The sequence below is a fragment of the Carettochelys insculpta genome, chromosome 18, assembly GCF_033958435.1.
Source record: "Carettochelys insculpta isolate YL-2023 chromosome 18, ASM3395843v1, whole genome shotgun sequence".
Taxonomy (NCBI): domain Eukaryota; kingdom Metazoa; phylum Chordata; order Testudines; family Carettochelyidae; genus Carettochelys; species Carettochelys insculpta.
The window spans coordinates 3,219,978-3,245,854 of NC_134154.1; the positions used below are offsets into that span (position 1 = coordinate 3,219,978).

General features: G+C 55.4%; 1 protein-coding gene across 1 annotated transcript; it reads left to right on the top strand.

Annotated features, from left to right (window-relative positions):
- The first annotated feature begins 954 nt into the window (after positions 1–954).
- Positions 955–25,877, top strand: LRRC75B (leucine rich repeat containing 75B). The gene is made up of 4 exons (XM_075012336.1): positions 955–1,492; positions 7,861–7,989; positions 11,644–11,756; positions 24,063–25,877. The coding sequence occupies exons 1-4, from the start codon at positions 1,220–1,222 to the stop codon at positions 24,610–24,612; spliced, it is 1,065 nt and encodes a 354-aa protein (XP_074868437.1). The 5' UTR covers positions 955–1,219; the 3' UTR covers positions 24,613–25,877.

Consider the following 25,877-nt stretch of genomic DNA (forward strand, 5'->3'; position numbering starts at 1 on the left):
AAACAGTGCTGAAGTCACGCCATGGAGGAGATGGCTCAGGGAGACGTTCTAGTGCCTTTTACAACGGATGGTCAGACCAAGGCTTTATCGATGCTGGAATGGGAATGTTGTGAGCTACAGGGCTATTGCCAGAGGGGTTCTAGCCTCTTCTCCTCCCACTGTACAGAAGAAGACTTTGTCCGAGAAGAAGCTTAATGCTCTTGCGCTGCCGATGGGGGTGATGTGCGGGAGTGGGTGTCTGTGATGGCAGGGCTAAGAAACTGAAAACATCTCGGCCCATACCAGTCAAGGAAACCAGCCAGGACCCTGGGGTCCATTACAAACCATTGGTGACTAGGGCAATTCTCACCCCCGGCCTGGATTTATAAACCACCCAGCCCGGGGTCGAACTGCAGAAGTGATGGAAAACGCCATCCGGGCCTGCAAAGTCTGGGCTGACCAGTCCCTCAGCCCTGACCTCAGGCATGCCAGCTGAGCCCGCTCCAACACATTCTGCTCGCCCTACACCGGGCCAGAGAGAGCAAAGACCCGGGCAATGGCCAGGGCGCTGCCAGCCGCTCCGGCGCTTCTTTGTCGAGGCTGCTTCACCATCTTCCGAAGCGGCCGGTGCACGTGCCCGTGAGCTGCGGAGAAGGACCAAGGAAAAGAAACACCCGGCCCAACGCCGCCTCTCTGCCGGGCTGCCGCGGCAGGGCCCAGGCTGACCCGGGCTTCGCAGTCGAGCCCCATGCTCTGCGCTCAGCAGGGGGAAAGGCCCGGAGAACTCCGCCCTTCCTGGCATGTCCCCGCCGGGCAAGCAGGCGGCAGCCGCGGCTGGAAGCCCGGCCCTGCCTGCGCCGCGCGGGAACGCCCCAAAGCCAGGCAAGCGCGGCAGCTGCTGCAACCCGCGAGCGCCCCCCGGCCCCGGCCCGCCCCCGCAGCAGCGCAGCCCCTGCGTTGCAGCCGGCGCGCGCTGGGGGGCGGCCGCCGCGGGCTCTGCCCGGCCCGGGGGGGGATCAGTTCCCGCGCGTCGGGCAGCAATAAACGTGGCGGGGCCGCTTTCCCAGCGGGGTCCGGCCCCCGCCCCCCATTGGCTGCAGCCAGCAAGCGGCGTCCCCAGCCCGCACGCGCACGCACCCCGCCCAGCTGGGCGCAACCACAGCCCGCGGGGCAGTTCCACGCGCTGCCTGCCCCGGCGCGTGGCTCCCCCCCGGGACCGGAGCACCCCGCGCGAGCCGCCATGGGCTCCCGGCTGAGCAGACAGAGCAGCCCGGGAGGGGAGAGCGCGGCGGGGGGAGACGCTCGCCAGGAGCCCCGCCAGAGGGCGGAGGCTAACCGCGGGGACTTGCAGTTCGCCTCCCTGCTGCTGAGCTCCGAGAAGCTGTCCGGGGTGCTGAGGAAAAACAACCCGGCGCCCCACGTGCGGCGGGTGGGGTGGATCCGGGAGATCCAGGCGACCGTCCGCGAGCACAAGCGAGAGCAGGCGGTCCACGTCCTCCGATTGCTCCGAAAGGTAGCGCGCGAGCCGTGCCCGGGAGGTGGGGGGTGCATGGACGTTAGAAAGTACTAACACCCCGTCTTGCAAAGACTGGCGTGTGTAAGGAGAAAAAAGCGCGTGCAACCTGCTGACTAGGCCAGGTGTGCCCCCCGGCCAGCCGTGCTCAGCCGCCAGAAGGCCGGGCGAGAAAACGCGTGCCCGGTGCTGAAAGGCTGCACGCCCCTGCAAAACGTTTCAAAGCCCGCAGAAATGGAGCAGCGCGCGCAGCGGGCAGCAGTTTAAGAAATAGCAGCGGCAAATGCATGCACCTAAGCAGACCGATTCTGAGAGCAAGCGGGGCTATTTAAGAAGTGCTTGGACGGGGAAAACAATTGCTTAAAGAGCAATAGGTGAGTGCAGGCACAAAACCAATCAATAACAGCCACCGAGAAAGTGATGCTGAGGAACAACAAGGCCCTTCCTCCCGGACGTGGCAGCAAGGAAGGGGTTAATCGTGGGCAGAGCTGTTGTGAACTGGGCGGAACGGAGGCTATGGCCAGACAATGGCCTGTGGATGAGAGACGGATTCTGATTGTCTCTCGTGTTGACGTGGATTTGCACATGGTGCCTTTTGCAGGGAGTCGAGGAGCTGCAGGAAGCTCCTGCTTTAGGGGAACAGAAGCCTCGTTCCCCATTGTTGGGTTCGACCCACAGGACTGTCCCTATGCAGCTGCAAGGCGGGGTCGGATTTGCCCCTTTCCGGGGTGCTGGTGGGGGGGGATTTGTGTTGAGTTCTCCCGCGACTGCACCTGGGGAGGGGGTCTGAGAGGGGCTGGGCTCTTTGTGCTGCTTTGTGCAAGGAGATGGGGCGTTGTCAGTCCCACACTGGGTGTGGACATGGGGAAGGGGAAGCTCTTTGTTCCCCACACATCCCCAGTGGCAGGAAGGATGCTCAGAGGCACTGTCCACTGGGGCGGGAGGTGCAGGGTGGAAGCAGAGAAGCCAGGAAAGCTAGTGGTAACTAGCATTTCCTTGAGTCTCATTGTGAGGCGGGGGGACAGTTTAACCAAATGCCTTAGAAAGTGGGGGGAGGGAGTTACCGGACGGTAACCACTGGGGGCGCCACGCAAGCTGTGCAGTGAGGGACTTTAGAGCCAAAACTCTGTGACCAAAACATCACACAAGGACCAGGGAAAGCCACTTACTAATCAAAGCCATTTTATGCCAGAGACTAACAAGAGATAATCAGAGCCCTTTGCTAGCTTGATCCTACCTGATGAGCCTATCAAAACAGGCTACCAGGGAACCTGAATGCAGGCCCTAGACTCGGGTAATCAATTATTAATTATTATTATTTGCCAAGGTTCAAATTTGTTGAGCAAGTTGTAGTCAAGATCCATCCTCCAGAGAAAATAATAATAATAATAATGACAATAACAGAGTCAGTGCAAAGATTTCAGAATCCATTAATCTGGTGGTCCACCTAGTGACCCAGATACTGACTATCCAAAGATAACCTGGTCAGGGAGTTCTCTGTGCCTTAACTATTGAGTCCGTTCTGGTATGACTATGATCAGAAGCAGTGGGTCTGTCCCACAACAGCTCGTCACCTAATAAATTATTTTGTTAGTCTTTAAAGTGCTACGGGACTGCTTTTTTGTTTGGCTAGTCAGGGAGGGAGAGGTAAGTGGGTCAGTGGATCACAGGCAAACTTGTTCTGGTCTGTGTCCGTTCAGGAGCTAAAAGGGAAGATGCAGACAATGCTTTGCCACATTGATCATAAAGACACAAGTACCGTATTACCTACTGGAGCAGGGCACAGGCAGACAGCTGCCAATGCTGGATCGGTGCATCCAATGCAGGCACATGCCCTGACCCCGTCTGGGTGTTTGTATTCTAGACCACAGAGGGAGACTCCTCCCTGATTCTGGTGGACGGACAGCGTCCGAGGACTGAAAACCCTTCCACTATCCTCTCCTGGCAGGTGCCGTCCTTGTTCACATAAGTGTCTGATCTTCATTTGAAATGTCCAACATCAGACTGATCAGTAAACTTCTTCAGAGTGTGAACTCTTTGGGCAGGGGTCACCTGTCGTATTTATGTAGTACTTTGACTGGTGTGCATCTATGCACTTCAGTATAATGTAATTATCCTGTAGCAGTGAGTTCCATAGATTCATGGTGCATTATGCAAAGAGCATATCTGTTCAGTAGTTTAAGGTTCTGATGCTACAAAACTTGCTCATCTGAGTAGCCTTACTCACTGGATTACTCACATGAGTATACAGCACTCTGATGAGCAAGAACCTGCTGAGTTGGAACCTAATGTAGATTCTTAGTTTCATTGTGTCTCCTTGCAGTAGAATTTACACCATCTCCTGACCCTTTAATATAAAGGCTCAGTACATTAGTCCTTGTGGCCAAAAAATTCTGTTTTTTCCCCTTGAAATGATTTAGACTACATGTTCTGCAGGAGGGTAGAGATCTAAGAGGACTTGCAAGAGATTATTACAAGAAGCTTGAGGGGAGAGAGGTAGGGTGAGGCTGCAACTTGCTTCTAAAATGCAGTGATGTGACGAGAGAAGAATGTTGTGGGCTTTCCCAGGGCTGGAATTACAGAGTGTCATTTCCAATGGCGCTCAGAATCTTTTACCCAGACAGACATTTAAACCCCTCTCAGATCTTGAAGTCTCCAGCCAGCTCTTTAGATGGCAGCTGGGGTTTTCATGCTGAGTCACTGGGCCATCTGGCATGTGAGGTCATTTAGAAACCTTCTGCACATGGCCGGACAGCTTCTTTCTGGTCCAGTTATTGGGCTGCCAGCAGTCCCTCATTAGAAGGGATGTGCCTTATTTTTTCACCTGTGTACAGCAAGATCAGGGGCTGTGGAGTGCTGGAAAAAGCAGCAAGAAATACCCTGGCAAATACAGTTGAGTGCGGCTCTGTATTGATAAATAATACTGGGAAGAGTGGCAGTGTGCTGGCAAGACAGTCCCTTATGTTTAAAAGACAGCGCTGGCGAGCTAGGCCACTGCCCCGCTCCTCCTGGGCTCTGCAGTTCATCTGAGAAGAGCCTCTTGCTGGGTAAGGTTTGTCCCTTTCCCTTCCCTGCTCATCCCTGTCTCAGGATTTCCAGTTGTTTGTGCGCGAGGGCAGTAACCTACTGTAAAGGATGTAGGGTCAGTCACATGTCGCCATGCTGGGTGGCCGCTTTGAAACTGGACCTGGACCTTGCCAAGGCTGAGTCGGGTGGAGACAAAGGCCTATCTGCTACACTCTGGGCTCCGTCACTGCATGTAGTGTGATTGTTGTTGTTGTTGTTGTGCCTTCAGTTAGTGCCGGCCTAGCTTGGTCAGTAGCACTGGTGGTAAAACAATTCCCTGGTCAGCGCTACCTGAAGAGGGTGTCCTGAGCAGGGGTCCCTCTAGTGGTTTTCCATCCGCGGGTGGAGTGCGCACCAAGGCATGTGTGGGCGTGCACCACCGATAGCGGAGTTGGCTGTGGGTGCTCTGCATATGAGCTGGGTGGCCGCCCAAGGGCTCAGCTTACAGGAAGCACTGAGCCTGTCTTAGCTGTTTAGCTTGTGCTCAGTTCCTCCCTCCGCCTTCCTGACCATGGGCATTAGAACCCTCGGCTCCAGTCTGAGCATGGGGAGTTCCCCATGCACAGTCCCCAGGCGTGTGAGAACCGCACAGCGAGGGGCACAGGTGTGGGGAGGGTGGTTGTTTGAAGGGAGTGAGATGCTCTTATCCACTCTTAAGAGGTTCAGCTTCATTTCAGACCATACCCTGGAGCTGCCAGGAGCTGGGGAGACGGCTGAAGGAACCCAGCATGGGTGCTGGTGCTGGAGCTGGGCATTTCAAAGGGGGCAGAGCCAGTGGGTGGCTGGGACCACCCCCGTAGGGGCACTGAGAAGCAGAGATGAGCAGGGCAAAAGGAGCACATGCCCTCCTCCCCTCTACCCCCAGAGCCCCATTGGGAATTCTTCCCCCTCCTGCCACCGCGCTCCATCCCCTTCCTGCCACCAGAACAGGTTGCAGCCAGCTCTGAATGTTAACCTGGCAGTTTTTTTATACTTTGTGCCACTGCATTGTCAGGGGTGGGCAGTGCTTTGACCAGCTCTATTCTATTACCAGATGCAGTCCAAGGCCATGTATACACTAGGCAAAGTATGTCAACCACAGATACGCAGTTCTAGCTATGGCAGTTGTGTAGCTGGAGTTGACATATCTGTTCTTGGCTAACTTGCCTGGCCCTCCTGGGGAAGGTTGCTGGCAGATCGACCTCCTTTACTCCTGGTGTCTCGCGAGGTGTACAGGGGTCAGCTGTGGCCCCTGAGAGGCTGATTTTGTGTGTCCACACTGGATGTGCAAAATCAAACCTGGAAGCTTGACCCTGAGCGGGTCAGTTTTCCAGCTAATGTAGATGTAGCCCAAGTGGGCTTTGGGGTTCAGCACTGGGACAGCTCCTTCAGCCACAGCAAGCTGCTGATTTCACATCCCGGAGACGGCTCCTCTGTGGGCGTCAGCAGGCCTGGCTCCCCTCAGAGCAGGGACCTGCCCCGGTCTACACCAACCAAGTATCAGGCCCCTGTAATTAACAGAACTCTCAAAACTATAAAGGGGCCAAAACCACAGGGCTGTGCTGTCTGCTAGCCACCAGCTTGCCCCTTTACATTGCTGTATGCGGGAGGGAAGGAGTCACTGGCAGGTGCTGCAAAGGTACTGCTGATCACACTGAGCTGCTCCCATGCGAGAGTTATGGCAGGAACGCAGAGTCTTCTCTAACTGGAAAGCTCCGAAGAGGCGGCTGAATCAGAGTGTTTAATTCCAGCTGCAGGGGTTCCAGCCAGGCCTCCCTCCTCCATCTTTGTGCTTCACACTGTAGGTAGGTGGGGGAGTACAGGACTGAAGGGCGTGGGCCAACTTCCCTGAAGTGATGGTCAGGCCAGCTGCTGTCCATAGCAATAGCCCTGCGTGAGAGCTTAGGCTTCCATTGCTGACCCATGAAGCACGTTCCCCAGTGCGCTCAGGGATATCTTAGGCCTGTCTGCGTCATCTGTGCCCTGAAGATGAGCCAACATGCACTGAACTGCATCTCTAAGGCCTGCGATCTGCTCTACTGCCCTTCACTGGATAGGGCTCTTTTGGACCCTGCTCTCTGCTTGGCGAGACCAGGGCGGGGTGAGGAGAGCAGGTGTTGTTTTCCTCTTGCTGCTATCTAGGGCCAGTTCTCTCCTGTCCCTGTCCCCTGGGGGATGTGCCTGCACGAAGCACCTCCCTTCAGTGCTGGCAATGCATCTTTCGCCCCGTGCTGCGTGAAGCACAGGCTCAGCGGAGCGGCGAGAGCCTAGGGGACACCCGTTTGCTTGCTCACGTCTCCTGGCAGCACTGCAGAGCGGACAGATGACTTGTTTATTCTCTCAGCTGAATCCTCCCTGCTGATCCAGCCAAGTTCCAGCACAGTCCCTCCTCCTGCACAGGGCTGCTCTGCTTCCCCCACCACCACTTCTGCTGCCTCCGCTCTCCTCAGAGCACGGTCTCCTGGGTGCCTCTTTCCTGCCTCCTCCACTGGTCACCCTTCCCAGGCCTCATGGCATCTCCATTTCCCCTTTTCACAGCAGCCTTTCCCTCCATTCCCAGCAGGACTTTTAGCCTAGACCAGCCCTCCAAATCTTGGTCCCGTGGAACATCCCACAATTCAGCCCATCACCCAGGAAAGTCGTCACTCGCAAACACAGGAACGGCAGGAGAGCCAGGGAGAGGCTGTCCTGAGCCCACAGAGCAGCTCTAGGCACTGCGTTCCCAACTGGGGCTCATGCCGGGGCTGCTGCAATGGGAGAAGCAGGCTGCTGCTTCCCTGTTGGTCCTGCGAGAGCTCTAGAGGACGTGCTACAAATAGACTTTGTCACTGCAGCTTCAGGGCTGTCACTGCTGCTGCATAGGTAGCCCAGTCCAGCCTCTGACTCAGGCATTCACTCCCCAGGAAACAGCTGCAGCTGAACTCGCTGGCAGCTCCCTCAGTGCTGGTGCTCCTGCACCGACTTGCTGGGGCAGAGCAGGGCTGGAGCATCTGGGAGCTCGCACATATCTCCTCCTTCTGGGAAGGGACTGGCTCGTCTTTCTTTGGTTAATGGAGTGAAACCTTTTCAGGAACCCCCTCATACATCAGACGGGCCCCAGTCTTAGCAGACCATTGATTGCCATGTCCACCCAGACATTTAAAAGGCTCCCATCACACGAGAATCTGCATTCAACATTGCACAGCAGCCGCCTGCCTCGCACAGTCTGTTCTTCTTGGGTCGTAGCAGGGTTGTTTTAGGGCTTTCATGCTACGTTTTAAAAAAAGGTAGCCACCGTATATCCTTTGCCCCCGCCGCCTCTCACTGCCTATGTTCTCTCCTAGGACCTGGGGTTGGAAGGAACGTTCCTCAGTGAAGTGCTCTACAAGAATGCTACTTTCCTCAACTTGGTGGATCCCATTTCCCACGACCTGCTGATGAGCCTTGCTAGAGATCTGCAGTGCCCCAAAAAGGTGAAGCCCGCTCATACAAGGGTGTCCTTGGGAGAAAACGTTGACCCAGGAATGAGCATATCGAACCGACTGATGCCACTCCACTCTTTGTTGGGTTGGGTGGAGGAGCTGTAGGTCTCTAGAAACAGCCAGCCTACTCCTCTGAAGGGATGTCTGAAGATAATCCCATAGATTTATATCAAAGTCTTTTTTTTCCCCTAAATCATCAGAGAGGTAAGAAATTCTCTCCTACAGCAACAGTAAACTCAGGCTCCATGGGCATGTATGTTTGCATTCACATGGATCAAAAAAAATGCAGGAAATTCAGCCATGCTTGCAAGCCCAGTCTTCATCCCACAGGCCCACTGCTTGCATTCACTTCTAGCGTCCGGCCACAGAACGAGTTACACCCAGGTAACACCGGTATAATGGAGCAGCGGATCAAGCCTCTTGCCTCATGTACGTGTCCTACCATTGTATTAATGGCGGTGGGTGTGATGGGATGGACTAAGCCATGATGCCCCCTGCAGGAGGCCAGAGGCCTTTCCAAACCCCAGCCCAGCAAGAGGAGCAGAAGAAAGGTCCTCCCAGTGGGACAGAGTGGCTGTCTCTATGGCAGACAGTCAGGACCTAGCAGGCTCATATAAAAGAAGCTGCTGGGCTAGGGCCAGGCAGCTCCTGATGGGAGCTCCACCCAGGCAGGTCTGTATAATGCCTGAAACACTATGGACAGCTCTGTGTGCCAGCTAAACCTAGATCTGGGCAAGGCCCAGGCCCTGAGTCCTGAGACTGACCACACTAGGATAGGAACTGACAGCTCCCTGGACAGGTCTAGTCAGATCACATTCCCACAGCCCTGAAGACAACCAGAGAAGACCTCAACAGTGCACCCTTTGCCCCAGCGGGGCGCTCACCAGCAGATAGCCCCCCTTATAGTGGGATACTCTGGATATCCAGGAGCAAATGCTAACTGACCACACATCCAACTGAACAGGGTGTTGCATTGTGGGATGCGAGATGCAAATGCGTGCAGCTCCAGCAATCATCCAGTGATCTCCTGCATCTCCCCGGGGCTCTGCACAGGCAGGGATTAAGTGGTCCTGTGCATCCAGGCAACGAGGCAGACATTCGGGTAAATGCCAGCACGTCTAGCTAGCTGTCCTGTGAGCCCCCTGCCTCCACAACTCCCATCTAAGTCAATCGGCTTTGCCCTGCGGGAGCCCAGAGTACTGAAAGGGCTCAGGGCCAGCTGTCCAAGGGCTCAGCACCCACCACTAGGACTCCATTTTCCGCAGAGGTCAGCCCCCATTTTGGCACCCAAGAAGAGCCGGCTATTTCAAGGAGAGCTCCACCCTCAGAGACTCCCCTGAGGGGCCTCGGCAAGAGGGCTTTTTTTCAAAATCTGGCCCCTACTAAGGGTGCTGAGCTCTTTAATAGTCTGGCCAGCTGGGCCTGTTTCTGCAGGGTGCTGAGCTGCCCCAGTCTGTGGCATGCAGAAAGACTGAGCCTTTACATTGCTGGGGAAAGACTCGTTGAGTGTGTGTGCCGGGGGCTGCTTCAGCTCCATTACGGATGCAGTACGGCAGACCCGGCTCCTGGCTACTTTCAGGGTGGGCAAAGGTGCTGCTCTCCCTACCAGCCTGCACCGGATGGTTCAGTTACCCAAGCCTGAGCCTCCCATTGGTGTTAGTGGAACATGGAGCGTGTAGGGCTCCTTGGGTCAGGAAGGGTTAGATAGGGTAGGCCATTAGCTCAGAAAATCCACCTCCCACTGCCCCCGGCCCCACCAAGCAGCCAGCTCGTCAGTAGGCAAACAACCGGGAGAACTTCAACCATCAGTCCTGAGTTGAGAGAAAGCCTGAAAAACATCCACCCGGTGGGTCATTTCCTCCCGCAGGAAGTAACTATTTGAAAATTGTGTTGGAATGAAAGAGCTTCACAACCATAACCCCCGTGACCTCTGGGGCTATAGTTCTAAGTTCCTTCATGCAGATTGTCTCTCGAACCTCACCAAGCACAGTGTCTTCTAGGGGAGGTGGGGTTGATGGTGCTACCTTCTTCTGCTGGCCTGTCGCTTAGCAGACAGAGTGAACCCTGGGTCTATCTACCCCTCCACTCTGATATACACTCTGAGGAAGCTGAGCACCTCTCTTGGCCTTGGAAGTCAGTGAAAGCAAAGTTGATGAGTAGCTCAGGCCCAGCTCCTCTCAGGATCAGACTTCCAGGCAGAGTTGTCCGGTCCATAGGATGAAGGGGGGCACCCACCCCAGGCCCTGCACTTTTGGGGGCCTCCCAGTGGCTGCGCCAACTGTCCTATGGCTAGAAGGAGTCCGGGGTCATGGGAGGAGCCTGATGCTGCGGCAGCAAGGGTCGCCCATGTCCACCAACGTGGGGGTGCTGGGACCTCGGTAGCCTGCTCCCCTCCACCATGCCTCCCTCCTGGTGTGCTGCCCCCGGCGTAGTGAGTGGGGGACTGACCCTTGCTGCTGCAATGCCAGACCCTGTAACCACCCCCAGGCAGCACTGTTTGGGGGCGGAGACGGAGCAGGAAAGGGGTGGAGCCTGCACCCCAAGGCTGCCCCAGACCATGTCCCCTCTTTTGAGGCAGCCCTGACTCCAGGCATGTAAGAGAGATAAATAGTAGAGCCTGGCCACCCCTGCCCTTGTTTGTTTCTGTTTTTCATATGGGTGCCTGGCAGCCCAAAACTGTGGATTATAGACGTAAGGCAAGTAATGAGAAAGCTGCACCCATCTCCAGTCTAGCCATTAAAATCGGGTGTCTAGTTACAGGACCCCTAAGGAACAGGAAGCAGGGTCTGGGCTAAAGGAACAGCTGTAGCAGACTGTGCTAGGCTGTAAAATGAAAACAGGTGAACCCAAAGGCCTGAGGAACTTGGAAAACATGTAACATTGTATGTGACTGGTTGGGTCCCACTCCCAGCCAGCACAGCCATGGATTGCAGAGCAGCGAGCAGGTGCATCCTAAACCCCCGGATCAGGCCAGTCTGAGTGGGGTTCTGTGTGGAGGGCTGCAGAAGAGCAGCTGTTTGCTGGAGCTGTAAAGACCCTGCTTTTAGCTCTACCCTTCCTCAGTCTCCCTGCAGCGTGCATGGAGCAGATCCTGGTATTTCAGTGCCATCTTTCACCAGTGGGAATCACTGTTGGGTGGCGGCTCCCACCCTGTTCAGTAACACGGCACCATTCAACAAGACAAACAACTCCACAGCGCACCCGCTTTTTTCAGCTGGATCGATTGGTTGTAAACATCACATTTACTTACATTTGCTATGGTTACCATCATACCAGAGAGGTTTGCAAGAAGCTAAACAAGGATCAAATGCATTAATGTTTCAAACCCACCACAGAAAACACCAGATGGAAAACCAGCAACACGTGCCATGCCAGAGATGTTGAGTAACCGTTGCAAATTTCACTGGTTCCTCAATTACTTACTGGGAGAGAGCATCACCCACGACTTCATCTCCTATTGCCTCAGTCCCCTGCCCCGGCTTTGCCTTTACTCCTTTTCCTTGGTCCCATCTCTCCCTGTGGATCTCACCCCCTTCCCTGGCCCATCTATCTTCTCTGACACGCTCTAGAGGTTCGCCTTCTCCCACTGGGCCAGGCACGCCCAGAGCTGCACAGCAGGAGGCTGATGTGCCATTTTGTTTCCAGGAATACGACCCCTGGAAGTCTGCGGACAGGATCTGCCGGCAGCTGATCTACCATCTGAGCCCTCACTCCACATGGCACAGGCATGGCCTGCCCCGCAGGAAGTCCCAAGCATGGTGAGCCAAGTGGCTGGGCAGGGAGGGGGGATGCAGAAGAATTCTGCTCGGTCACCTCAGGCACAGCCAGCTGGGGGAAGCCCAGTTCACTGCCATGGTTGCAGGCTAGCCCAACCCCACTTGCACTGCCCGAGCCCAGAGAGAGACCACATCCCAGAACCGCTTGAGTGGCAGCCAAATGCTTTGCTTGATTTTCATCTCTTAAAGGGACCTTGGCCAAACTGTTCCTGGCCAGGTCAGGGCGACCTTGCTGGCTTTGTTGGTTATATCCTGATGGCCCTCTGGACCTGAAATGTTCCCCAAGCCGCCCACAGAGCATTCCACCCACCAACTAACGCCGAGTCCATGCAATGCCAACAACTCTCCCTGCAGCACGAGGGTGGGGGTGGGGTGTTACAGCTCCAAGCCTGTAACTTGGCTTGAAGTCGGTGGTGGTGGAAGGCCTGAGATGGACAGACTAGGGCCTGACAGCCCCTGCTGCCCCACAGCTCAGGGATAGCTGCAGGCAGGCTTCCTCCTGATTCTGATCTTGGTTGCAGCAGCTTTACCCCCGTGTTTCAGTGGAGTGACTCCCACTGGATACAGCCTGCCTAGGATTAACCACGGCCCGTCGGAGGGACTGCCTCAAGGGAGGGGAGGACACACGACTTCTCACGACCCCCATCCAGGGCACTACTGAAATGCAATAACCATGTTGGCTAGTGGGTCTCTTGTGGTCGGTCTCAGAGAGAGACTGTCAGAACTCAGGCTCAGCTCCGGAAGGAGAGTGGGGTCTGGTGGGTTTTAGCAGGGGACAGATACAATGGGACTTTATATAAGAGCATCAGAATAGCCCTAATGGGTCACACCAATGGTCCGATAGCCTGTCCCCCAGCAGTGGTCAGTGCCCGGAGCTTCAGAAGGAAAGAAACAGAGGAGGCAATCATCAAACATTCCGTTCCTCTGTTGATTAACAACCCTTCATTTAATTTTCAGCCGAACACTCTCTGATGACCAGTTTTGAGCCCTTTCTTTGTAGAATCATGTCCCTTCCAGTCCCATCGAGAGGTCTTCCAGGCCACTCCCCTGCTCTCATGGCAGGACCAAGCATTGTGGAGACCCAGGATGGGGAATCTTTTTTGGTCAGGGGACACTGACCCAAAGAAACATCCTTTGGGGACCACACACCAATGAAAAGCAAAAACATAAATACATAAAAAAGGCACCAACCTTCCTGCACCACCCTGCCAGAGCCCTTCTCCCTCACTGCCCAGCCCTAGAGACAACCAACCAGCCAAACACGACACCCTGGTTACATGTGGGGCACTGGGGCTCCCTTGTGCTCCAGCTCCTGGGGGCCAGCTCCAGCTCACAGCAAGGTTCTGGGCTTCCTTCATCTCACACAGCTCCCGCCCCACAGGAGGGCACCAAGGCAGGGAGACATGCAGCAGGGCTGGAGCACTGGTACCAGTTGGCCCCACTGCAGGAAGCAAAGAAGCCCCGAGCCTCGCCATGGGTCAGAGAGGGAGACGCTGGGGCCAGACCAGCCTGCTGGAGGCCATTCCTGACAGGCGTTTGTCTAACCTGCTCGTAAAAGTCTCCACAGCCTCCCCAGGCAATTTATCTCAGTGCTTAACCACCCAGCTAGGTAGGGAACTTTTCTTGCTCTCCAACCTCCCCGCAGGTCCCTGCCTTCCGAGACCTTGAGCCCCAAACACCCCTATCTTCTGCTGCACAGTTCACAGAGCCGCCCCCTCCTCCTCCTGCACCAGCAGAGAAGCCGCTTGTGTCCATCCCAGCTGGGCAGCCAACAAATGGCTCCTTCCATTCTCTGCTTCGGACTTGTCCCCACCTTCCATTTCTCTCTTTGACAAGAGGGACTCACGGGCTCCTGCTGGCATAGCCAGGTTGTAACCAGGCCAGTTGCCTCCGGCATACCCCTCTTGGCTTAGGGTCACGCGAGAGGCAGCCTGCCCCTGTTTCTTCTGAGGCTGCTCAGATGAACTCCACTTCCAGCTTTCTTGACCCAGAGACCTTCCAGCTTGTCGCTGGGGACATGGCTTATTAACAGCCAACAAAAAGTCCGTCCACGTGTCCACACAACCCCAGGCTTTCCTGCCTCCTCTCAGGCTTTCCTTAGCCAATGCGCTCCTGCTTGGTCAGGGTGTCTCACAGGCCCCTGCCGTCCGAAGAGCTTTCCTCACTCCCTACCGACTCTCACAGCTTCCAGCATTTCCCTCTTTCGCTGCAACCTCCTGCTCCTCCTACACTGCCTCCACCTGACTCCTCACAGGTGGGGCTCGTCCTGTGGTCAGGGCTGGTGGTGCTCCAGGCCCAGGGCCAAGCCACTCTGCTCCAGGAAGCACGAACTAAGAGGCTCTCACACTGGGATCTTTTACTTCACATGTCTAAACTGGCGTTGAAGCCAAAGAGAAACCAGTTTGCAGACTCTGCCAGTGGGCCCCCGGGAAGCTGGGTTCTGAGGTTACTGCAGTGACATGGCTAATGCCAGGAGCAGGATGTTCAGCAGAAACACCTGCTCCCTTTTGAAACCCTTGGGCCTGGTTCCTCATGGCCTGATCGTTTCCAGCTGCACAGAATTCGCACAAAACCCTCTCCAATGCGCTGCTCCCGCCCTCATTCTGCTGAAAGCGTTTTCAGCCCTGCTGCCTGTAGGTCAGCAGATTTACTGCCGTGGTGTCCTCCCAGGTCTCTGGCTTCCTGGATGATGATAACCAGAAGGCTGCTTGCATGTGTGTTCAGTGATGTGGGCCCAGTGACCGCAGCAGACCCCAAGTGAGGGTCAGCGGCACCCAGCCAGGTTTATTTCCAAGCAAAATACAACAGGTGTTAGACTCTGCTGAACCACTGTACATATGTACCTGTAGCAGTGGACTGACTCAGTCAGTGGGAATTCCACTGCCCCTCTAGGTCAGACAAGGACAGCCCCCTGCCCAAGACACCATTTTATTGACAGGTACAAACAGAGCACATCTCACTGCTGATGTATCTGGTTGCCACCCTCTGACGCTACTTAGATACCGCCCATCACCCCGTTCCTTGTGGTTTGGTTAGATCATCTCTTATTGCAGACCCTTTCCTGAGCCTGGGTCAGTATCTATGAGGAATAGGGACCAAGGTCTTTTGTAAATGAGCTGGTGGCACCTTGTGACTTCAGCTTATGACCTGTACCAATGGTTGTTCTGCACCTGGGCCGATTACCGATTCGTGCTTTGCACTCTCAGCCCTGTCTGTGCCACGTTCTGCTAGCAGGGGCCTGCCTCTGCTCACAGCTTAGCTTTGCTTTTGGTTAGCCTTGTTTTGTCCATTGTTGCTAGGCCTCACACCAGGCCTGTGCTGCATGGGCTTAGACCTTCATCTTCCTACGCTGCCCACTCAGCACACACAGCAGTGCAGAATGAGCCCCTCAGCAGCATCTTCGTGGTGCCATAAGCCCTTCCTACCAGATGGCCTCACTGAACACCATGTCGGGGAGGGGAGTGTCAGCTTCTGTTTAATCAAGTTCAAAGGCAGATCCCAGAGCAGCTGGGAAAGATCCAGGCAGGGAAGCCACATTTCAGGAGGAGCTCTCCTCTTGCCTTCCACGTCTCCTGCCCCACTCGGCAGCTGGCTGGCCTGGCCTAGACGCAGACCCCCACCCTGTTCTCCTCAGAAATGCTTCCGCTTTCTGGCAGCTTGTCAGATGGGCCCGGAAGGTAATTAACAAGCCTGGCCACAGTGAGAACCGGGAGCATCTGCTGCGTGTTAATTATGCTTGGGCTGTTACGGAAATGCAGTTATGCAGGGGCGGTGGAAAGGGAAGGAGATGAAAGGCTGGAGCCCTGGAATGTGGCAGCCTCCATCTCCAAGAGAGCACCAGCAGGTCAGAACGTAACAGGTACGGGCCTGTCCTCCAGTACAGCCTCAGTGGAGCTCCAAGCGGCCCAGCAAATCACACATGGAACTACCCAGGTAACAGCAGGGGTGATGGTAGAATAACTTTCCAAACCCATTCCAGTTTGGATGTGGTTCAAGCAAGGCTGGAAGAGTTTAACGCACTGTGCCTGGATCAGACTTGTACTTCGCAGGAACAGCGAGAATTTGCTCAGACTATAAAGACTCTGTTGTAAAAGCCAATGAAATTCTGGTGCTGATACACTATATTCAAAAAGTGTCTCTATCGCCCACATCATGTCAGAGCTTTCAGCATGGACTTTCCTGGTCCCACTGAAGTCAAGGCCAAGTTCCTATTGACTCATGGGTGCCCTCTGTTGCGATGTATTTGAACAACAAAGCACACTCAGCTGTCTTGACATGAGCTGTAGGTGTGACTAGGGCCCTGCCAAATTCACAGCCATGACAAGCACATCACAGACTGGGAAATCAGAGGTTGTGGGTGCTTTCACCCTGTGCAGTACAGATTTCCTGGGCGAAACCAGCGCTTCTCAAATCAGGATCCTGATCCAAAAGGGAATTGCAATGCGGGGAGGTCCATAAGGTTAATTTAGGAGGGTCATAGTATTGCCACCCTTACTTCTGTGCTGCTGCTAGTGGTAGCTCCGTCCTCAGAGCTGGGCTTCTGGCCAGCAGCTGCTGCTCTGCAGCTGCTCATCCTTTCTGCAGGGTTATTGTAGGGAGGGTGGCAGCCCAGCTCTCAAGGCAGCATCGCGGCCAGCAGCAGCGCAGAAGTAAGGTTAGCAGTACCCTAACCCTTCCTACAATACCTTGCGATCCCCTTACAACTCCTTTTAGGGCAGGGCCCCTACCACTACAGCACCACAAAAACTTCAGTTCAATAGCTGAACAAAGGAACAGCTGGCGACTGTGAAATTCATCAAAATGGGCCATGAATATGGAAGGGACCTAGCTATGAGCCAAGGACAACGGATGGACATCTTGCTGTGCTCTGTGGGGTAAGTGCCTTCTCTTCTAAGGCAGTACTGCGAAGTCCTACATAGCCATAGGGGCTAATGTAGGAAGTGCAGGTCAGTGGAGTTCAAACCAGGGTAATTAAATGCAACAGCGATGCTTAGCCAGCTGGAGCTCAGCTCGCAGAAGATGGCTGCGGTGCACTCGCTGATCCTGAGACAGTGGGAGTGGGCAGCGTACAGAGCATCACTGAGGATCGGAGCCAATGGCTTTGCCTGCTGTGTTGCCCCAGCCAGCAGTGCAGAAAAGAAGAGGATCACTCATTTCAGTCCAAAGGCCTCTCCTAGCAGCAGCTGAGATTAGCAGAATGCAATAGGGGATGTCCAGCCTGTTTGTCATGTCACGAGTTATATCTTAGTGAGGTGCTTGGTGAAGCAGTTGTGGAAATTGCTGGGCGAAGGCCCACAGCAGGGGATGTAGACTCTTCCTGCAGCATGTGGCAGCCTGCCTGCCTCACCGAATGGGTAGCAGCACATGGGCTGGTGCCGTTTCACCCTGGTAAGGCCAGCTCTACGATACAAAGGAAATTCGACTTGAGATACACAACTCCAGCTATGTTCCTTGCATAGTCAGAGTCGACGTACCTGAAGTTGAATTTCCAGCACTGCCCTGCTGCAGGAGGTCTATGGGAGAAACTCTCCCTTATGCCTCACAGCTGCAAAGAGCAACGACGAGAGCACCCTCACCGTTCGATTTAGTGCATCCCTACTAGGCCTGCTAAATCAGCCCCCGCAAAGATCAACCTCCAGAGTATCAATCCCCCCTAAGTATGGATGTGCCCTAAGAGAGTAGCCGTGACATGTGATCCTGCCCCTCTCCTCCTGTGAAGCTCAGCAAGAGGACAGCCTTAATGCTGCTTTCACTCATACAGGTGTAAATCAGGAGGACGTGGCGCTGGTGTGCATGAGGTCAGAACCAGCAAGAAGCGTTTCAGTGCTGACTAGGGTGCTAGTAGATGAATGAAGAACGTCACAGGTCAGAGTCGGGGGAAAAGCGATGGCACGCTCCCAGGCTCCTCCCACTCGTGACATCAGTGGGCATTCCAGCTCTCAACAGCTGGGGTAGAGCTTTGTAATGCCGCCCTCCCGCTGCTTCCTTCCGCCTCTTCATCCACAGTGAAATCGTTACCGCTGCTGGCATCGGCATGGTCCTCATTAGGCTTCAGAGTGGCCAATGTAGCGGGATAGTTCTACCTCTCCCAAATCTATTGTCTGGTTCACGCTTCTCCCCAACCTCCGGGCATCCCTGCACACCTGGGTCACATTTGGAAGGTTTCTCCTTGCTGCTGTGAGCAGTCGAGCCTCCGGAGGGTTGCTGTTGTTTCTAAACAGACAGCTTCAATTGCCTAAGAGATCTGCTCTATGAACTGGTGTGACCTATGTTACACAGGGGGTCAGACGAGAGGATAACAGTGATCCCTTCTGGCCTTACAGTCTAGGAATCTGAAACCGCCCCTCTCCCAAGATGGCCAGGCCTGTATTTGCTCCTAAGTGTGCATTTCCCCACTGCCTTGGGGGTGTTCCCTGCAGCGCAGCAGCCCTGCCAGCGTGAAACGCAGATTGCACCAGGCACCAGTCTGGATTCCTTAGCAAACCACAGGCCCAAGAGTAACCAGCCTCCTGCAGGGGATGTTGCCTTCTCCCCAGATAGGGCAGCAGGGCAAGTGGCCAACGGGACAAAACAGCACACCAGCATGGGGGGGGTAAGGAAGCACCAGGGCAGGGAGGGGAGGCAGCCAGCCTTGGTGGAGAGAGCTCCCCAGGAGGCAAGTTTCAGCATGAGCATCCCCTGACTTCTCTCTCGCATAGCAAACAGCCTCTCTGCACATTGCCTCCGGCAGCACTCCAGCTTCCTGCAAACTGGGGCTTAACCAATGCAGGACGCTTTGAAGCTGTAGAGGAAAGAATCTGCCAGCAAGAAATTTCTTTTGTTTACCAGGAATTGACAGAACCCTGTCCCTGGGGCCTGGCCCTTTCCCCTCAGCCTCTCGAGGTTCTGGGACTAGGAGGAGGGCTGCCCCATGTCCACCAGCCCAGATTTTTAGTGGCCCCCCAGCTCAACTCCCCCGCTCCCACCTCTGGCACTGACTGTAGAATGCAGCAGCGGCTCAGCCGCGCTGTCACAATGGGAGGCTTTACAGAGCAGCCCTTTTGCACAGTCGCCAGGGCCGCTTGCCTTTTCCCAGGCAGTGCTAACTCCCTGGCTCCTTTCCTTGCCTGGCTGAGGGCTGCCCTGGTAGCTCACTCCAGATGCAGATAACTCAGAGCAACCAGCACAGAAGGCAGGCCCCAGCATACAGTGTCCTAACCTGTCTGACCTGCTTTGGGGACAGCGTTCACTGTAAGCAGCTGCCCAGCAGGTTAGCAGAGCGCCCCAGGCCCCCACTCTGCATTTCTACTGTGGTGCACATCCACCTTTGCCTTCGTGCACATAACATTTATTCTACCCATGGATGGAAAATATTAGCGGGAACCTGGTGGGGGATACCAGCATTTCTGCTAAGGGGGTCTGAGCACTTCAGCGGCCACCCAGAGCACCCACAGCTGTTCACGTGTGTTTCTACTGGTGGTGCACACACCTTGGTGCACATAACAAAATTTATTTCATGCCTGGATGGAAAAAAATGACGGGGAACAGTGGTCTGCATAGGCTTTACCATTTCCTGCGGCTCCCTAACTGACACCAGAGCTGCACTGCTGAGTGACAAGCCATGCCCAGCTCGTCTCAGCTTTCACAGCTGCACAGCCAGCTGTCAGGTCTAACCACACACCCTGCTTCCAAATCCACAAGCAGCTTGGACTTCCTAATCCCTGTGCGCCGCTAAACCTGTCCCAGCTCCCAGCACAGCCTCTGCCAGCGGCACCCATGGCATGCCAGCCCCATCCCCCATCTCCCCAGCTAATTACCAGCCTCATCCTTTTGCCTTTCACGGTTTTGTCCTCTGCATCCGCAGCACAGACATTTCACAATAGTTCCCTGTGCCGCTGCCTCCCGACAACACCGCCCCAGAGGCGAGGAACCACCACCACTGGCTAGTTAGCACAGAACTGGCAATTGTGACAGCTCCTTCTGCTGAGTGCAGCCAAAGAGCCCTTTGAACAATTCCTCCCATTCCTGGCCTGGATCAGGGAAAGGACTGAGCCCTTCTCAATGGCCTTGTTAGCATAATCTGCCTCCCTAGGTTGCCAGGGTGCCCCCTGGGCGGGTCTGTGGCTGCACTGGGCCAGGCACCGGAAGGATCAGAAGAGAAGCACAGCTAACCCCAAGGCTGCCTGCTGTTGGGGGCTAGTTTCCCCAGCTCGCTATGGGAGCATGAGAGGAGGCAGCACTGAGCCTTGGCCATGCACATGGGCCCCATTTCCAGCAAGAAATCACCTTCCAGCTGCTCCCCCAAATTCCTTTGGAGCTGTCTGGGGTTTGTAGCCATGACCGGCCCTGAATCTTTCCTCATGTGCAGGCCCTGCCTGGCTTTGCTCTGCCCTTGCCAACGGAGAGAGCCATAGAATAGAACCAGAAGGGACTTCACAAGGTCACCAAGTCTAGTCCCTGCCCTCATGGCAGAACCGAGCACCATCCCTGACCCAGAGCCTTGAAAGCTGTCAGCAAGAAATTCATCTGAGGCCCCCAGTCAGGGGTTGAACTTACGACCTCTGGTTTACAAGGCCAGTGCACTAACCTCTGAGCTCGCGGCATGATGGGAGAGCCAGGAACATGCCTGTGCCTGCCTCTGCCACTGACTCTCCCTGTGACCTTGGGCAAGTCACTTCCTCTCCCAGTCGGAGTCTCCTGACTGGTTAAGGATCCGTGGGCACATAAGAGCTTTGAAGATGCAATTCCATCACTGATTCTCATTTCCTACTAACTGACAGCCCTCTCCCACGTCTCACCCCTCCCCACCCATAGCAGCTTACCCTCCAGTTCCCCATGTCTGCCTGTCCCTCCTGGCAGTCCAAGGCTGGTCTTTAGCTGTTGATCCCGGACAGGGTATTTTGTCAGGAGCCCAGTGAACATGACTAGCCACAGCCCCTCTCAACCCACCCTGGTAAATGCTTTCCCTGGTGCATTTAGTGGGCGACTCCAGGGATCTTGGGTGTTGGTGTTCCCAGAGGGGGTTTGCCAAGCTGGTGCCCTAATCCCAGGGGGGCAGCTGGAATTTGGGATTTATCTGTGCTATTACGTAGAGGAGCCAGACCTGCCTGCACACTGCCTGGCACAAATGCTAACGCTCCCCAGCGCCCTCTCTCCAGCTTGTATTGGGCTGACTGACATCCACATCCACAGGAGATGGTGTGTCTGGATCAATAAGCCCAGGGCCTGGCACCAGAAAGGCCTGTGTGCAGATCCTGACTGCCCTGGGGCAGGCGTGGAAAATGGCGATTCTCTGCCTCAGTTTCCCTGTCTATAAAACAAGGCCGATCGTTCTTTCCCTCCCGCGGAGGGCTGCAGGGATGGGATGGGATGGGATGGGATGGGCTGGGCTGCAGAGGGCTGCGGGGATGGGATGGGCTGGGCTGCGGGGATGGGATGGGCTGCAGAGGGCTGCGGGGATGCTTTGGTTAGTGTTCCCATAGCACTGTGAGGGTTACAAGTCACGTTCTCAGCTGCCAGAACGGTCATCCAGGGCACTGAATGATGCTCTTGGGGAAAGATATGAAGCCCCCAATGAGCTGCTTTCTTGCCTCCCACTCCCCCACCCCTGAATCTCTCTCAGTGGCTCAAGCATGGGCCTGGTAAACCCAGGGCTGTGAGCTCAATCCTTGAGGGGGCCATTGAGGGATCTGGGGCAAAAACAATCCAGTCTGTCAGGGATGGTGGTAGGTCCTGCTGTGAGTGTAGGGGACGGGAGTCAACCTCTCGAGGCCCCTTCCAGTTCTATTAGGTAGGTGCGTCTCTCTCTCAAGCTCCTCTACCACTGCAGAAGGGCTCCAGAGAGAAGACGAGGTGCGTGCAGAGGGACAGTTGGTTCTCCATCCACGCTGGGTTAGGAGAAGTGGTGCAGCATGAAAATTCTGGCAGATGCCCAGGTGCAATAAGCCAGAGGAAGGAGCCAGGCTGCATTTCACACACTGCGTAGTTCTGCACAGGCAGGAGCAAATAACCACACCTGCAAACACCCCTCTGCCCACCAGAACCTGCAAGGGTGTGTGTAAATGTCCGGGTGCCCACGATTGCCCATTCCGCAAGAGCTGAACCTTACTGGGCTGCACCACTCCCGGCCTTGTCACCTGCCTATTTTGTGCATTCAGCTTAGTCCTTCACATCCAGGAAGGCAAGAGCCAGCCCAGTGCCAGCTGGAGCTGGCAGAGCCATCTTTAGGCATATGCAGCTGTGCGGGGCCCCGCCAACCTTGGGACACCTGTGCATGTTCCTATGGTCACGACTGACTGTGGGCAGGACCGGCTCTGGCAACCCCCAAATTCCCATCCAGGCTCTGCTTCCCAGGCCTGTCATCCCCAGGCCCCCTGCACTCCCTCCTGGCCCCTGCTATGCCAGCCAGCTTGCAGTTTCAACAGGTCACATCACTCCCCCTGCTGCCTGCTCCACTGGCCAGCAGCTCCAGCCAGCTGTACCACCCAGTCTGCCTGCTCCCCCACCTGCCCTCCCCCCCGTCCTACCCCATGGAGTAGCTACCTGCCCCCATCCCAGCAGAGGATGGAGGGTGCAGCTGCGCCCTCGGGCTGCACAGGGCTCCAGGAATAACAACAACCTTGAAAGGTGGGACCCCTGCTCCCTTGCGCAGCTCTGCCCAGGCAGCTCAGTCTTCGCTTGCTGCTTCTGTCTCATGTTCCCCGGTCTCCCATCCAGCTCTGCAAGTGCAGCACAGCAGGTCGTGATTCCTGCCAAATGCTGCCAGCGCGCTGCACTCCTGTGGCTACTCCAGTGCTGAGCCCCGGACCCCGAGCACAGCTTCCCTGCAATCGCCATGCAGGTGGCTGGCCCAGCCCCAGCCACTCCTAACCCAGACAGCAGTGGTGCATTTCTGATATTAAATTGATAAAACCTTGAAACCACCGAGAACAGTAATGGAGGCAAAAAAATTCCGTTTCTGCCGGCTGGCTCCCAGCACGCCGATCACCTGGAAAGCCAATGTCCCCACAGCACGCCTGCAGGTGAAAACCAACTGTGTGATCTCTGGCTGCCCCTACCAGAGCTCTCAAGTCAACAACCAACGAACGCCAGAGCTACACAGGGCCCTAGGTCGCAGCGCGCTCACTCAGCCCCAGTGAGACACAGGCTGTAAAAACGTTGCTATGAAGAACATGTACTGGATTACAGCATGTCCTGTTCTTCAGAGGCTGCGCTGAGCCATGTCACTGGGGTTTGGGAATGTCGGGCTTTTCCCTGAGGGGGGGGCGGAAATCTTGGGTGGCAGAAACATTCTGTTTGGATTATAAAATGGTCAGTGCCAGGTAACCACCGTGACCCTTGGCAAGTCGTTTCACTGGTGAGTTACGCCCAACGGGGGGCATTAGACTTTTCTCCACAAAGCTGAGGAGCCCAATAGGTGTAACTTGCCCTTTACACAGGTGCAAACGTCTCCACCAGCGACCTGGAAGCTGCAGAGTACTGGGCTTCTTGTGCGGGAGCAGAGGGGGAGGAGATAATGCATGGAAGTACACGCAGTCTGCCTCCACACACCCCCTTTGCAAACCTTCCACGCAGCCAATGGAGCTGCACCACCTCCAAGCCAGGCTGTCCAGTGGGGCACTTGCAGGCGGAGAGGCACCACATGACTACTATGATACCATTGCTGCCTCTGATCAGCTTTGCCACGAGGCATGCAAATGCCCTTGCCACCTCCTGGAGAACAGCCTTGCAGAGCAAGGGGGCTAGAAATGGTTTATTCCTTCTCAGGCACCTGGCTGAACTGGGGCCTATGAAACCAACAGTCCCCATTGATTGCAGGGGGGCAGCTTGTGTGCTCCAAGTTCAATCCATTGGGGCCCCATGGTGGGGAAGCTGCTCCACAGCAGGTGACTCCAAGGACCTCCTGGAGATCCGGGAGGTGTCTGCGCTCAATTAGGGACCCAGTAAGCCCACAGAGGCAGAGCAGTGCAGACCTGCCCATTAATAAGGGTTTTCACCACCGTTACGTCCAATGTGCTTTTGTAAAGCAGAATCCGAGATGCAAGTGTTTGACGTTACAGTCACTTTAGAACACCATACTGGGCATCCCTCCCCGTGGCCGAAACCCAGCCCAGCATCCCCACTGAGCTCTGTGCCATGGCCTAGCAAGCCTGTGGCTAGGGCCGGTCAAGAGGAAATGAATGGGAGCAAGACCTCTAGCAAGGGAGGTTCTGTCCAAGGAAGTATTGTTTGAGTTCGGTTTCCAGGTTCCTAACAAGCTCCTTCCCTGCTGCGTGTCCACATTTCTAACATGCTCCCTCTCCTCATTAGCCTGAAGACCAGCTTGAAGAAGAAGCTGAGCCAAGACACCATGGATCTCTCAGGGATTCCCCTGACTATGCGGGATGTCCATCGCATGGCCTATTACCTACAGAACAACGGGGACAACCTCACAGCAGTGGACCTGAGCTTCACCGAGCTGACCGACGACATGGTGCGCCTGCTGCTTCCCTTCTTCTGGGCGTTGCCCACGCTCACTCACCTCTCCCTCAATGGCAACCGGCTCACTAGAGCCACTGTGAAGGAGCTGACCGATGCCATGAAGGACACTAGCAAGTTCCCGTGCTTGGCCTGGATCGACCTCGGCAACAACGTGGACATCTCCTCCATGCCACAGCCCTTGCTGGTGGGTCTGCGCAAGCGCCTCAGCCAGCAGACCACGCTGCCCACCATTTACGAGTCCCTCGATTGTGACGCGGAGCTGCCCGGTGAACACGATGCCAGCTGCCAGGAAGAGGTGAGGGACATGGCAGTCACACAGCGAGCACCTGAAGACAAGGCCACCCCAGGGGACTTCCCCCAGAAGTGCTGTGAAAGGTGATTCAGCAGCAGGCCATCACTGTTGGACTGAAGCCGTGGCAAGCAGCGCTCCAAGTACAACCGCAATGCAGAAGGCCAGCTTCACCGGCTTCCTCTGGTGCTTCTCTCGCCTTTACAGACATCCCAGACTTGCTGTGCTCTCAGTGAAAGCCTGCCTCCTCCACCGCCAGCCACTGCCAGAGCCATCCCCCCCATTCCAACCAGGAAGCAGATACTCCCAGCGAACCCGGCCTCGGAGCAGGAGCTCATTGGAAGATGGGAACTGAGTTGTCGTAGAGTTTGCTATATTCCTCGGAGGCTACTGACCAGAGCAGAGAGGGGGGAAAAGCTGAAGAAAAAGCCATGTCACGTGCTGGGTTATCTCCTCTCTCCCTTTTCTTCCTGGCCCTGTAATTGTCAGGGCGTTGCAGGATGGGAGCTGCCCCAGAGTCGAGGTTCTGGCAGGCTTTAATCAAACACAGAGACTGGAACCAGAGTCAGCGCAGCCTCTTCCCCTGAAGCCTGGCTCAGTTGTTTTTTCCCATTGTGTGATTTGTGTCAATGGCCAAACAACAGGAATTAAAATCAGGCGGCCCAATAGAGTGCAGGCCAGGGAGGACACAGGATTGGGAATTGCGGCGTCAGGACATTTAGGGACAAAGTGGGTGTGTGCACTGGTGGGAGTGTGGCAGGGGTGGGAGAGGGGTTGCTCAGGAAGAGGGTAGGAAATAGCCACTCCTTGTGGATTAACCTGATTGGTTTTACAAATGGTGCTTGTGTACAAAACAAACCAATCAGAACCAAACACCGGGGAGGGGGAAGTCACCAAAAGGACCATTACAATGGGGGATAAAGAACAAGTTATGGCAATGCAGCTGGGCACAGCCCCAACCACAGCAGCGCTTTGGGTTACCCCTTGGTAACCACACCCTGCATTTGTCCAGCTGGAGCCAGGGTTTCCAAACACTGTAGCTATGATGAAACAAGCAGTCCGATGGCACCTTAGAGACTCACAAAGGTATTAGGTCATGAGTTTCTGTGGCTAAAACCTTCCTCAGAGGGATTGGAAAGCTCCTGACCTGAGCACTGGGTAGTCCCTAAGGTGCCAAGGGGCTGCTGGTTGGTTTTGAAGTGTCAGAGGAACACGGTTATCTCTCTGAGACTATAGAAATGAGGGAAACTGTCAAGACACCATTCCTAACACCATCCAGGAAACCCAACCAGCGATGCAAGACTTCCAGTGTTTGCCACATTGCCATGCTGTATGTGAACACAATAAACGGTTCT